At 36.5% G+C, this 17,560-nt stretch overlaps 1 protein-coding gene across 3 annotated transcripts in view; it reads right to left on the bottom strand.

Annotated features, from left to right (window-relative positions):
* FCHSD2 (FCH and double SH3 domains 2) overlaps positions 1-17,560 on the bottom strand; it is a 284,078-nt gene that overhangs the window by 143,128 nt on the left and 123,390 nt on the right. For all 3 annotated transcript variants that reach the window (XM_082749741.1, XM_082749740.1, XM_082749742.1), the window contains one exon: positions 10,349-10,425. In XM_082749741.1, coding sequence (XP_082605867.1) covers positions 10,349-10,425 — 77 coding nt within the window. The remainder of the gene's footprint in view (positions 1-10,348; positions 10,426-17,560) is intronic.

Here is a 17,560-nt window from a genome sequence, read left to right as displayed (position 1 = left end):
ATTTCCTGAAAGTATGGGTACATGTCTTTCTCACTACCATATATCTAGGGCCTAAACACACGACCTAACATTTAGAAAGGTTATAGTAAGTATGTGTTGCATGAAAAAATGAATGCATATAAAAGTATAAGGATCAGGGGCGCCTGGGTGGCTCAGTGGATTAAGCCTCTGCCTTCGGCTCAGGTCATGATCTCAGGTCCTGGGACTGAGCCCCACATTGGGCTCTCTGCTCGGCAGGGAGCCTGCTTCCTCCTCTCTATCTCTGCCTGACTCTCTGCATACTTGTGGTCTCTGTCAAATAAGTAAATAAAATCTTAAAAAAAAAAAAAAAAGGTATGAGGATCATGCAGTAAAAAGAAAAATCCTTTCCTTACAGAGTTTAAAAAGAAAACTTCAGGGATTAGCAGATCTATAGCAAGCAAACATATCCCCAGTAATGACATACCTTAAAAGGAACAGAATTCAGTTACCAGTTAATCAGAAGACCTGGGCTCAAGTTCTAGTTCAACCAATATAATCATATGTAGGATACTTCACTATACTTTCATTTCCTCTACTGGGAAATGAAGAAAATAACAAAAATACCAGCACCACATACCTCACAGGGCTATTTTGACAATAAATGCAAATGATGTGAAAACCCTTTGCACAGATTCTTTTAAATGCATAAATAGTAACAAAAGCAGAATTATAATAGAAATATAAGTGCTTCTTAACATAATAGTGATAGCTGCAATGGTAGTGTTTTTCATTCTAAGTAAAGAAAAATAATAATGGATATAGAGTGATTTATAAATCTTTTTAAACTTCATTAGGCTTCATATATGATTTTGAAGCACAAGGTAATAAGCATATATGGTATTTTGCTATTCTGCTCAGGTCAGGCAAAATGAGGTTCAAAATTAGGAAATATGAAAAATTTTAAGAATCTATCATATGCTAGACACTATGCCATTTATATTATTTAATCCTCATGTCAACTTTGTAAAATAGGCATTATCCTCATTTTTCAGAGGAGAAAAGTAGGACTTGGAGAGGTTGTAGAATTTTACTAAGGCTATTCACCAGGAAGTAGCTTATGGTCATAACCTAGACTTACCAGTAACCACTCCTCTCCTGTAATCCCAAATTAACCATCTAATCCCTGACCAACACTTTGTTTTCACTCATTCCCTTTAGGATTCTACTCCAACAATATTCAAGCTCTATCAGAACCCACATCCATTCAATTCTACTCCCCTTCCCCACCGTCTCTTACCCCCCTTATAATTTCCCTTCTGAGCTCCTTATCCAGCCTAAGTTTCATGATCTACCATTACAGTGACTCCCTACGTATATACCCTTATGACCCTGGCCCTTCTCTTTTCATCATTCTAATGTACAAATTTCAACCTTGGTTAAGTCAAAAATTCTGCTTATACCAAACTCTGTGCAGCAGAACACTACTGAAGAAAACTATAATCATGTGGCCTTGGTCTCAATTTAAATTGATGTCTAATAAAATTCTAGTAACCGCTTAGTGCTACCCAGCAATTCTACTATATTCCCCTAAGTCCTCTTACTCTCTCAGTCTTCTACACAATTACTTCCTACCTTTTCCTCTCATCTCAAATCTCTAACATGACTATACTTTCAGCTGATAATGAAGCTACCAGAAGACAATGCCCATATGGTCCCACCAGAGCTACCAATCTTCCTACTTCTGTGCCCATGCATTCTGTCATCTCTCCTTTTACTTGGCTAAGCTACCTGTGCTCTGAAGGCAGCCCTTCACATTTAGGCTCCATTCTATAACTCACCCAAGAATAGCAATCCAGGAATTGTGCTCTCTCCTACAACATCTACTTTCCCGCTCCACTGGAAGGATCTCTAAATATGCTATATGTCTCCATTCTAAAAAAATAAAAAAACCAAAAACCCTCCATCAACCTTCCATCTCTCTCCAGCTACTATTCCATTCCAATGCCTGCTCCCTTTCACAGCAAAACTCCTTGAAAACACTATCTGAAATTACTATTTTAATTCCTCTGATCCCGGCCCCTCTCTCTCTCTTATTTTTTTATTTTTGAGAGAGAGAATGTGTGTGTGTGCACAGGGGCAGGAGTAGGGGTGGGGGTAGAATGGTGGGTTGGCCAGATTGGGGGGGTGGAGAGAGAGAGAGAAAGAATCTTAAACAGGCTCCATGCCCAATACCAAGCCCATGAGGGGCTTGATCTCATAACCCTGAGATCAGGGCCTGAGCTGAAATCAAGAGTCGGACATTTAACCAAATGAGCCACCCAGGAGCCCCACTCCTGGTTTCTCTGGATTTAATTTAAATAAGGCCATAGCCTGTAGGTCATAAAATATCTCCTTATGCCTAACTCAATAGTCAGTTGAAGCTTTGGTCCTATTATTCAATTTATCAGCAGAACTGACCTAGATTATCCTTGAAATGCTTTCTTTCCTCAGCTTCTAAGACGTCACTCTTTCTTGGTCTACTCCTATCTCACTAGTCACTCTTTAGTCTCGTTTGCTGATTCCTCTTTATCTCACTGTACTGTAAATGCTAGAGTGTCCCTGAAGTTAGTCCCCAGGCCCCTCTTCTCTAACAACACACGTGCTTTAGATATGCTCATTAAGGTTCATGGCTTTATTTTTTTTTTAAAGATTTTATTTATTTATTTGACAGAGAGAAATCACAAGTAGATGGAGAGGCAGGCAGAGAGAGAGAGAGAGGGAAGCGGGCTCCCTGCTGAGCAGAGAGCCCGATGCGGGACTCGATCCCAGGACCCTGAGATCATGACCTGAGCCGAAGGCAGTGGCTTAACCCACTGAGCCACCCAGGCGCCCAAGGTTCATGGCTTTAAATAATGTCAATATACTAACTGGTCCTGAATTTTTATTTCCATCCCAAACATCTTTACTAACCTCCAATTGCCTATTGAACATATCAAACTTGGACATTTAGTAGGCATTTTAAAACTATAATGCCCAAAACCAATTTTCCAATCTCCCTAAAATTTGTTGTCAATTGATTCCATCTCGTTGATAGCTATTCAAACCTTCTAGATGCGTAAGCCAGAAGCCCTGGAGTCATCCTTAATTTTTCCTTTTTCTCTCACATCCCACATTTGATCCACTCAAAAATCCTGTTCAGTAGACTTTAAAAATATAATGGAATCTGGGTACTGTCTGCAGAAGTCGGGAGATTGGTAACCATATTGGGACCATATGGGCATTGTCTTCTGGTTTGGGAAACAGTATCTTGTGCTTGGATTATGGAAACAGCCTCCTAAACAACCTCTCTGCTTTTGCTCCTGTTTCCCTAAAGTCTATGCTCTACACAATATAGCCAATACAGGGGTGCCGGGGTGGCTCAGTGGGTTAAAGCCTCTGCCTTCGGCTCAGGTCACGATCCCAGGGTCCTGGGATCGAGCCCTGCATCAAGCTCTCTGCTCAGTGGGGAGCCTGCTTCCCCCTCTCTCTCTGCCTGCCTCTCTGCCTACTTGTGATCTCTGTCTAAGAAATAAATAAAATCTTTAAAAAAAATACAACCAATGCAATGCCACCACTTCCCATGACACTGTGTTCTCCTTACTATGCTCACTTTCCTTATCACCGATACATAATGTTTAATTTTTCATATGTTTATTGTCTTGTCTCCTCTCACTAGAATGTAGGCTCCATACAGCAGAAGCTTTATTTTATTTACTCTTGCATCTTCCGCACCTAGAAAAGGGTCTGGCAGAGTAGGCATTCAATACATAGTTAGTGGTGGAAAGAGAGGTGGGAATGACACGGCCTAGATGTGAACCAGGACTCCCAAACTTCTACTCTGCTGCTGACTTAAGATTGTTCTTAGTCCCAGCAATAATGCTAACAAAAAAGAAGGGTCTCTTCACTCTAATAAAGGTACCAAGCTTTGTGTATCTTAAGTCCTTTGTGTATACGTCTAACATGATTTTTGCCTCAACCTCAATATCTCCTGTGCTATTATTTTCTTATCTTTTTTTTATGAAGATGACTTACCTTTTGTTGTTGTTGGTTTTTTTTAAGATTTTATTTATTTATTTGACAAAGAGATCACAAGTAGGCAGAGAGGCAGGTGTGGGGGGGAGGGTAAGCAGGCTCCCTGCTGAGCAGGTGGCCCGATGTGGGGCTTGATCCCAGGACCCTGAGATCATGACCAGAGCCAAAGGCAGAGGCTTAACCCACTGAGCCACCCAGGCACCCCAAGATGACTCACCTTTTAAATTAAAATGGTACTTTATAATTTCATACGCTAACTGAAAAACAAAGGACATTTGCCATAATAATTTTAAGTTGCAACTAGTAAAATTAAAAAAATGTTCATCCATATACTACCTAAAATCATTCTGGTATGACTCCCATATAGATGTCACAGTGGAAAACAGAGAACACTTTACTAGGAAGAATCGTAATTAAGAAACGAACCAAACAAATCACTTTGACTGTGGTGGTAGTCACACAAATCTACAAATGTGATAAAACCCCACAGAATTTAATATGCACACACCCAAATGAGTGCACACACCCAAATGAGTGAATTCTGAATTAGATTGGTGGATTCTATCAATGTAAGTTTCCTGGTTGCGATACTGTATTACAATTACGTAAGATATCACCACTGGGAGAACTAGGTGAAGAGTGTAAGAGGGCTCTCGGTATTAGTTTTTATAATTGCATATGAATCTACAACTATTTCAAAATAAAAAATTAAAAAAAATTTAACAAAACCATACATTTTCCCAAGGCTTGAAAATGTAAAACTATACATCAGGGAGATTCTAGAAAATGTGGTATATAAGCTCAAAATTTAAGATTAATTTAAGCAGTAACTGATAACAAGGAGAAAATATAGTGTCTAATAAGTAAGTGTTCATGTAGTCCTGTTCTTGCTAATGAGAACGGAGAATATCCTAAGTGTAGGTAACAGGATGGCAGGGAGGATGACTGATCTCAGTCTAGTCGAGGTATGGTAAGAACTGCAATACAACCACAGCTTGAGGTGTCCAAAGGTTAGGGAACTGAGGATAAGAAAAGGAGAAATGGCCACAGATGAGGAGAGAAAGGTAATTTGGGGTCATCTTTCTTTATGGCTTTGAATACTATTTAAAAATATTTTGGGGAAGGTACTTAGGTGGCTCAGTCAGTTAAGTGTCCAACTCTTGATTTCAGCTCAGGTCATGATCTCAGGGTCACGAGACTGAGAGCAAGCACAGCGTGGAGCCTGCTTAAGATTCTCTCTCTCCCTTTCCCTCTACCCTCCCCACCCCGACTCATGCTCTCTAACAAAATTTAATAAGTAAACAAACAAAGAAGCAAACTTAAATTTCATCCATTGGCAAGAAGAAACACAGGTGATTTTCAAGCAGGAGAGTGACAATAGGCCCATTTTCCAAAGACACAGGGTAGTTGGTGGCATTGTAGTTAAGGAAATTATGAAAGGGAGAGATAATAGGCGGAGAAGCTGCCGTTTAACATTCCTAAGACAGGATGAGATCTAGAAAAAAGGCAAACTTGGAGGCAGTTGACTTTTTGGTACCCAAGCTGAAAAGTTAATAAAAACATACAATCATTACTAGTTTATAGGCAATATTTAAAGACAGGAATTAAGACAGATAAGATTACTTTGAACAGTTACTAGAGAGCTGAGGGAACTTTGAGAAACACTTATATAAGAAAGGACTTGCTACGGTCTAAATGTCTGTATTCTCCCAAATTCATCATCTGTGAAAACCTTCACAGATAATATAGTATCAGGAGGTGAGGCTTTAGGGAGGTGATTAGGTCATACAGCAGATTAGTGCCCTTTTAAAAAGAGACCCCATAGAGTTCCCAAACCCCTTTCACCATTTAAGAACATGCTAGAAACTGGGAATCCTGTAACTCAGAAGAGAGACTTCCCCAGAACCCATGCTGGCATCCTGGTCTTGGACTTCCAGCTTCCAGAACAATGAGAAATAAATTTGTTACTTATAAGCCATCCAGTCTGTGGTATTCTGTTGTAACAGCTTGAACAGACTAAGACAGCTGAAAACCTGCCCTAAAACACTTAAAAAAAAAAAAGAAAAAGTTCAAGAGTAAGTAAGGTCACAGTTGTCTAGTTTTAAGGCAAATGGGGTTGATTTAATGTCATTAAACAGCTCATGTTTCATCAAACTGACAAGTATTTTAAAAGATTAATCACATGCTCTTTTGGTAAAAAATAAAAATTCTAATCCAGTAAAAGAAATGTAAAATACATTGATAGAGAGTTTGTGAATAATAATAATTTTTGTAAATTATTATAAATACATTGATAGAGAGTTTGTAAATAATAATAATTTACAATGTCAACCTTTTAAATGCATAAACTCTTGAACCCAGTATTTCCCACTTTAAGAATTTATCAAAAAAAAAAAAAAAAGAATTTTACCCCATAGATATACTTTCATAGTGCACAAAGATATAAATACATGCAGTATAAATACATGAGTTATCTACTGCAGCATTATTTGTAATAGTAATAAACTGAATAACTACCAATCAAAAAATGTTTACAGTCTAAACATACTATAACACTAGCACAAACATTTAAAAGAACCAGGGATCTGAACGTACTGACATGAAAGGATGTCTAAACAGACTTCCTAAGTGTGTGTGTATGGGAGGAGTAGGTGGGGGGAATATAGAAACCTATGTATACAAAAATTCCATTCTGTTAAGAAGAACAAAACTGTTTCTGTTCACATATGTGTCACACAGGAGAGATGGAAGAAAAGACCATATGCTTTTACCAGCACTTACCCCAAGGGAACAGCAGTGTGAATGAGAGGCCTGGGAAAGAGGATGAGGCTGTCCTTAATACTCTTTATATTCTGTGGCACATGTATTAGTTTGATAAGAATTTTTAAAATACAAATACAAATATAAATACAAAAAAAGTTAAAAGAGAAGTTTAAAATGACTAGAACTAAAATAAACTCCTAATAAACAAAAAAATTGGCAATTGCCATTCTTACCCTTGATCCTGATTGTTCTATTACCTTTTTCCACAAGGCCACCATCATCCTCTCAGCTACCTAAATTTAAAAACCTAGGGGTCTGGGACACCTAGGTGGCTCAGTTGGTTAAGCGGCTCCGGTCGTGATCCCAGTGTCCTGGGATGGAGTCCCGCATTGAGCTCCTTGCTCAGTGGGGAGCCTGCCTCTCTCTCTGCCTCTGCCTGCCGCTCTGCCTGCTAGAGTTCTCTCTCCAACAAATGGATAAATAAATAAAACCTTTAAAAACAACAAAACAACAAACAAACAAAAAAACCCTAGGGGTCGCTGGGGGTGGGGGACTCAGTCATCAAAAAAAAAGAAATCTTACCATTTGAGATGACATGGAAGGAACTAGAGGGTATTATGCTAAGCAAAATATGTCAATCAGAGAAAGCCAATTATATGATTTCACTTATGTGTGGAATTTAAGAAATAAAACAGGATCACAGGAGAAGGGCAGGAAAAATAAGGTAAACAAAATAACCAGGGAGACAAATCATAGGAGACTCTTAACTACAGGAAACAAACTGAAGGTTGCTGAGGGGAGGTTGTGGGGGACAGGGTAACGGTTGATAGGCATTAAGGAGGGCACATGATGTAATGAGCACTGCGTGTTACATGAAGCTGATGAATCCCTGAACTCTACTTCCGAAACTAATAATATACTGTACATTAATTAACTGAGTTTAAATAAAATTAAATTAAAATTAAAAGTGACAACAACAACAAAAACCAAACCTCAGGTCATTCTATAGTCCTTTCTCTCCCTCCCTCTACTTCATTCTTCATTCAGTAAATATTTACCAAGCGCATTCCATGTTCCAAGAACTATTTTTACATACTGAGAAAACTACATTCTAGTCTGATAGTTATAGAAAACTGTTTATACTTTGTCTCAGAACAAATTTGACACAAAAAACAAAATTGTGCCAAATTAACTCTAAGTCCTCTAACTTCCATTTCCTAAATACGACTGAAATCTGCCCCACAACCTAATTTCTACTGTGAATTTTCATTGTTCGAATAAGAGATGATGAGAAATTAAATTCCTACAATTTTATCCTTTCCAAATGCTTCACTTCTCTCTCTCTTTTTTAAAGATTTTATTTATTTGACAGACAGAGATCACAAGTAGGCACAGAGGCAGGTGGTGGGGGGCTGGGAGAAGCAGGTTCCCCACTGAGCAGAGAGCCCAGTGTGGGGCTAGGCTCAATCCCAGGACCTTGAGATCATGACCTGAGCCAAAGGCAGAGGCTTAACCCACTGAACTACCCAGGCGCCCCTGTTCACATCTCTGTAATCTACCTTCATACTATGAAAAGTGAAGCTAAACATGTTTTCCTCTTGTGGAAATTTTTCAGTGCTTCCATTATCTTTTGAATAAGAAAAGAAACTCTGATATGCGAAGTCCTTCCCGATGCCTATGTATCCTCTAGGTCCACCTCTCCTGTCACCCTCCAACCCCTATACATCATACCAGCCAGGCAAACTCCTAGGTTATCTTAGATCCATATTTTCTCAGGCATCTATGACTTTAAGGCGTTACTCCTCCCAGAATTCCTTTAGCCCAACCCTAGCAAACTCCTATACATTCTTTAAGACTCAGAAGCCTTTAAGCCTTTCCTCTACAGTCCTAATGCACCGCTCCACTCCTAACCCAATACCACAACTATTTATAGTAGCTATCTCCTATAAGTTCCATAAAGACAGGCACACACCTCACAGGCTCTCTGCTCCTAAAATGTACTTAACAGCTAGCATGTAGTAGATATTTTACATCCATCTCATGAATAAAGAATGAATCAATGACTGTTAAACAGCAGTGTGACCTTCAGTAATAAGGTGTATAACTCAAGACTTAGTTTCCTAATGTATAAAAGGACAATGACTATAAATATATGTACCTCACAGGGTTGTTTTGATAATCACAAGATAACTTGAAATTCCTAACATGATGTCTGGTATTTAGTAAATATTTACTAAAAGTTGGCTTAACATACTTTTAGAAATAAGGCTGTATAAGCTATTGAGGGAGCAGAGCCTTTCTATCCTTACTTCTTTGGTGACCTTAATCCTGAATTTCAAACAAACTTAGAATATAGCCTAACTAAAAACTAGAGTCCTTCTTTATTCTCAAGCTAGCAATCTTCTTCCTTGGTCTGGCTTTCTTTGTGCTAGCAATATTGAACTATTTAACATTCTTTCTCTCATTCAGGGTTTTTGCTCTACTTGTCTCTTTTGGTTACAATTTTAACTCTTACCTCTTTCCCTTTTATCTTAATTTCCAAGATACTGCAAAGTCCACAAGAAAATCTCTAGTTTTGTTTAGTTTCCTGTTTTGCTCTATTAGTCTATATTGCAATTATACAAATCTATTCCTTAAAGCTCATCATGCTGCCTTCCACGTGTTCAGTCAGTCCTGATAACTGTGAGGAACTATTGTAGTTTCTTCTTCATCTTTCAGTAATATAACTTTGTTAAGAATTTACCTGATGATGTCAGTCTTCGCTGACAATCCAGCAACATGATTTCATATTCAGATTCCAAGCCATACACTTGAATACTGAATTCTTAATTATCCTGGTTTCTCTCTGCTTTTGTATCATGGGCATTAATATTAACTGCAAGCTCTGAAATCTTGTCTTTGAGTTCTGGTTCTCTTAATACTAAGGACAGTCTTGAGGATAAAAGCTAATAAACACTTTCAAATTAACTTAAAAAAAAAAAGACATCAAATCCTAAACAAAATTATAAATATTTTAGACATATCTGAGGTCATTGAGGACACAATTTATATTCCATTGTCATCTACCTTCTTTAAAATTTGTATGTAGAATATTGACTAGCCAATTTCTGGTTACCCTGTTCTGTGTGTATGTTTATGTGTGTAAAAATTAGAATCTCTTTTCCCTAGGCTCACAAAATTCCAACTCTCCAAATTTAGAATTTCAGAACTAAAAAACAGGACAGAATGCTAAAATTTTGTTTTTCATTATTGTTGCATTAATGTGTTTAGTCTGTAGGTCACTGAAGAAACAATTTGCGTTCCGTTGTCAACTACCTTCTTTAAATTCCATATGTGGTTATTAATCAATTAAACAAAACACAACTTGGCTTAATACATAAGAAAACTATTTTATACATATTTTTACATATGTTATAGAACATTAACATTTTCTGATAATTTTGAAATTCTGTCTAAAAACATAGCAAAGAAAAGCAATTGTTTAAAACACTGAAGTCTATATTATCTGTAAGTGACATGGCTCTGCATGAAACCATTTTTGGAGAAAATGAGCAAGATCTATTTAATAGGTTACCTGTAATCATTCCGATCATCAGCTTTTATTCCAGGCCAATCTCTCTTCAGATACTGACTAGCCAACTTCTGGATACCCTGTTAAAATACATATATACACATATTTTATAAAATAAGTACTTTGCCGTAAAAGAAGCTCTTTTCCTTAAAATACATTACCTGGCAAATCTCATCTTTTCAAATGTAAATTTAATTCAGAAGGACCAATGATAAATGGTAGAACATTGAAACCTGGCTCAATATTTTCACAGTCCTCTCTTGTCTCCATTTTTGGAAAGGGTGAGTATAAGGCTGAAAAACCTGAAACTTAGTTTATATGCTTTTCACTTCACAAAACTACCTGACTGCCATAAAAACAAACTACTTCTGGAATATCACAGGGAACACATCTGTCCACCTCCTCAGAGCTCTGATTACACAGCTTAACATCTCAATTTCCCATCATTCTTCTGCTGAGGCGTGTACCACATTTCTAAATCCAAACTCTCATATATCATGAAAGGTAACAATGCTTTCAGTTTGGGGCAGATACACGTTTACATGTAAAATTAATGAACATACCTTGGTGCTAGCTATTCCATATTAGTCATTTTAATTCAAGACAGGTTTTAAGGATTTTTTTTCTTTTTAAATAATACCATGGCACAAATCACTTCAAATAAAGAAATCAGTTTTACAAAGAAATTCTACAAAGAAACATATACTTGTTATCCATACAAACTGAATGTGCAAAAAACAATATTTATCTACAATAAGTACACTAGATATCAGGATTTGGACAGAAAAGACTCTTGTATTGGTAAATGAGGTTAAACTTCTCACTCTGAACATAGAATGTACTACTTTTAGATGGAAACATATGCGGTACCCTAATACCCTAACAGAGTCCAATGTACTGGATTAGAAATCATATACTTTAGAACCCTCATCTCTACATGCAACTTCAAACTGAATAAATAAAATGCTGAAATGAAGAACAGTCACATTAACAGGCTGCCTACTTTAAGCAGAGACTGCCCAAGTAAAATCAATGCTGCACTCTCCACATGGCACCCTTCTACTAAGGTCTACTGCCAACAACTGGCATTAAATCCATTGTTGAATCAAAACCACTTTTTTTGTTTTTTGTTTTTTTTATTTAATTTTTTCAGTGTTCCAAGATTCGTTGTTTATGCCCCACACCCAGTGCTCCATGCAGTACATGCCCTCCTTAATACCCACCACCAGGCTCACCCATCTCCCCCACTGCCCTCCCCTCCAAAATCCTCAGTTTGTTTCTCAGAATCCACAGTTTCTCATGGTTCATCTCCCCCTCCAATTTCCGCCAATTCACTTTTCCTTTCCTTCTCCTAATGTCCTCAATGTTATTCCTTAAGCTCCACAAGTAAGTGAAACCATATGATAACTGATTTTCTCTGCTTGACTTACTTCACTCAGCATAATCTCCTCCAGACCCATCCATGTTGATACAAAAGTTGGATATTCATCCTTAATGATGGAGAATTAAAACCATTGTTGAATGCTTCTATTTATCATTATTTCAATGAACCCAAAGGGTAGCAGGAACTATAGAGAAACTCCTTTGGATCTCTAGTTCCTCCCGAACTTGACAATAGTTTGGTTTCACTACTGCAAGGCACTGCGTATTCTGAGGACTCACATACAACTGCATATGCACAATAGTTCCATTTACACACCTTGTACTTTGGGAAGCCCTATCACTAAGATTTCTCTAAAAATGTACAGCACTTTATCATCTTTGTACATTCTTCATACTGCTGTTTGCGTGAAATATCTTCCCATATTGTCCATTCCTACCTGCTGAACTCTCACCACCCTGCCTTTAAGCTGATTTTTAAATTTCTAAACACAAAATATTCAAAACCATATATAGGAAAATGTGAAAAAAATTATTTCCTAAAAAATTACATCAAAATAGAATAGTTTATTCTTGTTTCTGCATTTATTAGCAGGAATCATTTTTTAAAGAGCTACTTTTCCTGAATTATTTGGTTATCCTGAGGTACAGTTCTTAAAAGAAAGGCAAGATAAATATTTGGTTGTCCAGTTTTGCCCAAAGGTGAACAATAGACTTTTACAGTAACATTATGAACTCATATCTTTTAAATAATGGGTGTGTTTCAATTTATTGCAGTCACTATTCTTTCGATTCTGTGGTAAGGCGTCCCTCCCAGTTGGCTACCACATAATGATCCCAACAGACCTTGATAGTTTCTCTGTTTTCTTCTACAGTTTCTATTCCAAATATGCAATAAGCCAAGTTTTCTAATTCTAATTCTGATTCCTTTCAGAGAGCAACAAGATTTAGTGATCACAACTAGGCAGCACCTTATCCTTCTGGTCTTTATGTCTTTCTAAAAGAGGCTTTTTCTAATCATTGTATACAAAGTAGCTCACCTCCACCCAGTTACTCTTTCATACTACCCCAACTTATTCACAATCCTTATTATGTTGTTACTGTCTGGTTTAAATATATTTCGTGTGTTTACGGATTATAAACTTCATCAAGTAGGCATCTTATCCTTTTTTTTTTTTTTAAATCACAATGTCTCCAGGCTATAGCAAAGAAGCTAGCATTTTGTTCATTTTGTTGATCCTAATAATGTTCAGTGACTGCACAAATAAATGCCATATACATTATTCTATTTCAAATGTATAATACCCACTCCTTTTGTGTTTTTGCCATTCTGAGTTAGAAATCTCTAAATCAAAATTTCTCTGGTTCCTCACGCCTCAGGAGAGAAAAAAAAAGTACTACATGTCTAAGATGTCTAAGATTATGACCATGTGGTTTTAATATAATAAATGGGTTCCTTTGTAAAATTACAGTCAAATTTGAGCATTTCCACTATTGGAAGAAAACATATGTGTGGATACTCCAAAGCGATGAAAACCAAAAGTACCAGAAATTTGTTTCATACCTACAAGGCACTGCATATTAATTATTGTGCAGGTTCAAATAAATGAAAGGAACTCATAATATGTGGAGAGGAATAATTAGTATATAACATAAAATGGGAGGCAACACATTGTCACTACCAAATAAGTGGCAATATGTGATGTAATTCCCAGGTGAGGAAAAGATCACCTGATATTTTCTTAACAAATTACATCTAAATGATACGATAGCTGACTTATTCAGTTTAATGACTGCTAAAGTGGTTGTAGAACATTTCATACAGATCATGGGGTATATAATATAAACCTCAGAATATGAATAGGACTAAGAAGGCAGAATGACGCCACTCAACATTTATATAAAACAAATGAACTTGACAAGCATTTCAACACACTTATTTCTCTTAACTCTGTTAGGCCTTGTTATAACCACAGAGAAATTGGACATTTAAGAGGCTACATAATTTACTTAAGATCATATAACTAGTTAGGTTTGAAAGAGAATCCCTATCATTCTAAATCTTTGCTCAAAAAACATCATTTTAGAGTGGATTTTATCTAATTCTTTTAAAAATTTCTGAAATTACTTTACCCTTTTTTGTGCATTGTAAGTTACAACAGCAATTTCTAGAGCCCTGAACCACAAAGTTGAACTGTATTAAACTGAATGAGCCCTTCAGAGATGAGATGAGGAATTCATGAAATAGATAAACAGTGAGATCTTTAGATGAAAGACTTTATTCAAGTTAGTTCACAGAGGCAGGAATCATGACTTCTGTGTGCTCCATGCAGCTGTTCAAGAGCTATTCTGTATGGACGCTCAAGAAATACTCCAAGGCCATTACAGGAAAGGTCTTAAGTAACATTTCATGTCTCTGAAAGCATTCTATACTTAAATTAACTGGTTTCCCTTTTATGTTATATTTAAAGCTATGCCTTATGAATAAAAAGTATGTATATACAGAAAATAAAATCTATCCTAATTAAGTGGCTAAGGAAAATCTACAGCTAGAAATTTTCTGGAAAGTTTTTTTTTTTTTAATCACCTCCCCGCCACGCTATGCCACAACATTACTCCCTAACACTGGTGCACTAGACATATAATCCTTACTTATATTCATCTGAGCATCACTGACGGATCATGTAGATTTAATTTCCAATATAGTTTACTCTGCAGTGGTTTCCATAAAAATGTACTACCAATATACTCTTTGGAACATCCAATAACATCCCATTCCAACTTTTAAAAAAGCTATCAGTGTCTGATCTAAGACTTGCTTTGTTTTACCTCTCAATAACACTTGCTATATTGCTCTAACAAGTGAAGCAACACAAAGAAAGCCACTGTTCAGTAGACACTGGGAAATAAACTGATGGCTTAACCTTTTGCCCATTTACCACAGCAAGCTGAGCAAGAGTGTGCTCCACGGCTCACACAGATTATTCCGTACCTGTCCTTAACATATAGAGAAATGTGCCATACTTTAACATATAGAGAAAATAATATTTAAATTTTACTAAGGGTTTGCCATTAAGTGGCTCTTCAAAATTACAGGGCACATGTTATTTTTTTTAAAGATTTTTATTTATTCATTTGAGAAAGAGAGTGCATGAATGGGAGGAGGGGTAGAGGGAGAGGGATAAGCAGACTCCACACTGCCGACACCCCTTAATCCCCCACCAAAACAGGCTGTCCTCCGTGGGGCTGGATCTCAGGACCCCGAAGTCAGACTTTAATAACCAACTGAGCCACCCAGGTGCCCCACACACCATGTTATTTATATACTATAAACCTTTTTGTTGTGAAATTCCCAAGATTATGGAAATGACTTTTAAAAATTAACAAGTCCATTGCACAAGCTGGACAGTTCTCAAACGAACATAAATTACATAATAATTGTCTTTACTATTCTTAAATCACTTTACTAGTAATGGAGAACGTGACTTTTACCCTTAAGGAAAGTTTTGAAATATTTTTTATTGTTTTCTATGGTTTATAACTGCAGTTAGCATTAAATTAATCAGTATATTATTTTAAAGTACATAATAAACATTAAATATTAACCTCATGTAATATATTAAACATTAAATACATATTTCTAGCTTTTTCCTTTTATCAAAAATGAAGATTAATTTTGTTTAAATTAATTACATAAGAGAAAACAAGATCTGGGGCGCCTGGGTGGCTCAGTGGGTTAAGCCTCTGCCTTCGGCTCAGGTCATGATCTCAGGGTCCTGGGATCGAGCCATGCATTGGGCTCTCTGCTCCACAGGGAACCTGCTTCCTTTTCTCTCTCTGCCTGCCTCTCTATTTGTGATCTCTCTCTGTGTCAAATAAATAAATAAAATATTAAAAAAAAGAAAAGAAAAAATCGAGATCTTTTTTTAAAGACTATATTTATTTATCTGACACAGAGAGAGAGTACGTGCAGAGGAGAAGGGCAGAGTGAGAGGGAGAAGCAGAATACCCACTGAACAGGAAGCCCAATGCAGGGCTCGACCCTAGGACCTGGGATCATGACCTGAGCTGAAGGCAGATGCTTAACCAACTGAGCCACCCAGGTGCTCCAAGAAAAAATAAGATCTAATGATTTTAAATGACTGACCATATCTCATTTGAGAACCAAACAATTAAAAAAAAAAAGCCCATGAAATTTAACATTCATTCATGATTGAAAACTCTCTAGAAACTAGAAGCAGAAGGACCATTCTTTAACCTAAATAGGTGTACATGAAAAACCTACAGCTAACATACTTCTAATGGAGAGTGAATGTTTTCCTCCTAAGACTGGGAAGAAGGCAAGAATGTCCTCTCTCACCAGTCCTTTCAAAGAATGTTCTACCTAGTACAGTCAAGAAAAAAAGAAAAGGGATACAGACAGGAAAAAAATAAAATCATTTTTATTCACAGATGATGTGACTATGTGTATAGAAAACTATAAAGAATCTATCAAAACAAACACAAAAAGCCCCTTCTGGAACCAATAATTGAGTTTATCAAGGCTGTAAGTGACAAGGACAACATAGAGAACGAGACTGTTTTCCCACATACCTGTAACGAACATTTAAAGTTTGAAATTTAAAAAAAATTTGTATGGTAACATTGGGTAAAATATGACGTGCTTAGGTATAAATCTAACAAAATGTGTGCAGGAACTGTATATGAAAAATTCCAAAATACTGATGAAAGAAATCAAAGAAAATCTAAATTAATGTACAGATATATGATGTTAATGGGCTGGAAAACTTCATATTGTTAAGATGTCAATTGTTCCCAAGATGATCTATATAAATGAAATCCAAGTGAAAATTCCAGAGAGCTTTTTCGTAGATATAAACGGCCTGACTTTAAAATATATATAGAAAAATAAAGGTATTAGAGTCACCAAAACTGAGAAGTAAGTTCTGAGAAGTAAAGTAAAGTAAATTCTGAGAAGTAAGAACAAAGTCAGAAGACCCCTATCACCTGCATTCAAAGCTACTCAAGTATAATGTTACAGTAATCAGGACAGCGTGGTACTGGCCAAAGAATAGACACATAGATTAATGGAACAGAAAAGAACCCAGAAATAGACCTACACAAATAAACGGATTTTTCTCAAAGGTACAAAGAAAATTAGACGGAGAAAGAACCATATCAACAAATGGTGCTGAACAACTAGATAACCATGTGCAAAAACCTGAACATTAGCATGTACCACACAACTTACAAAAAATTAACTCAAATGGTTCACAGACCTAAATATAAAGTACAAAACTATAAAACATATAGAACACAAAGAAAATCTCTTTGATCTTTGGCAAAGTGTTTTAACATATAACACCTAAAGCAAGATATATTAAAGAAAAAAATGATAAACTGGATTTCATCAGAAGTCTTTAAATGATGCTGTTAAGAGAATAATAAAAGAGCTGCAGGCTAAAAAAAAAAAAAATCTGCAAATCATATATCTGGTAAATGACTTGTATCCAGAAGATGTAAAGAACATAAAGTATCTCTTGTCATTATGGAAATGCAGATTAAAACTACAAGATATACTACATACCTATTAGAATAGCTAAAATTTTTAAAACTACAGTATCAAATGTTAGTAAGGATGCAGAATAACAGATACTCCTTCACTGCTGATAAGAATGCAAAATGGCACATCCTCTTTGAAAGACAGTTTGGAAATTTCTTAAAAGGGTAAACACAGACTTCCCATCTGACTCCTAGATATTTCGCCAACCATTAAGAAAATGCATGTTCAGGGCGCCTGGTGGCTCAGTGGGTTAAAGTCTCTGCCTTCGGCTC

The sequence above is a fragment of the Mustela nivalis genome, assembly GCF_964662115.1.
Source record: "Mustela nivalis genome assembly, chromosome: 9".
Lineage (NCBI taxonomy): Eukaryota > Metazoa > Chordata > Mammalia > Carnivora > Mustelidae > Mustela > Mustela nivalis.
This window is presented reverse-complemented; position numbering and strand designations above follow the sequence as displayed.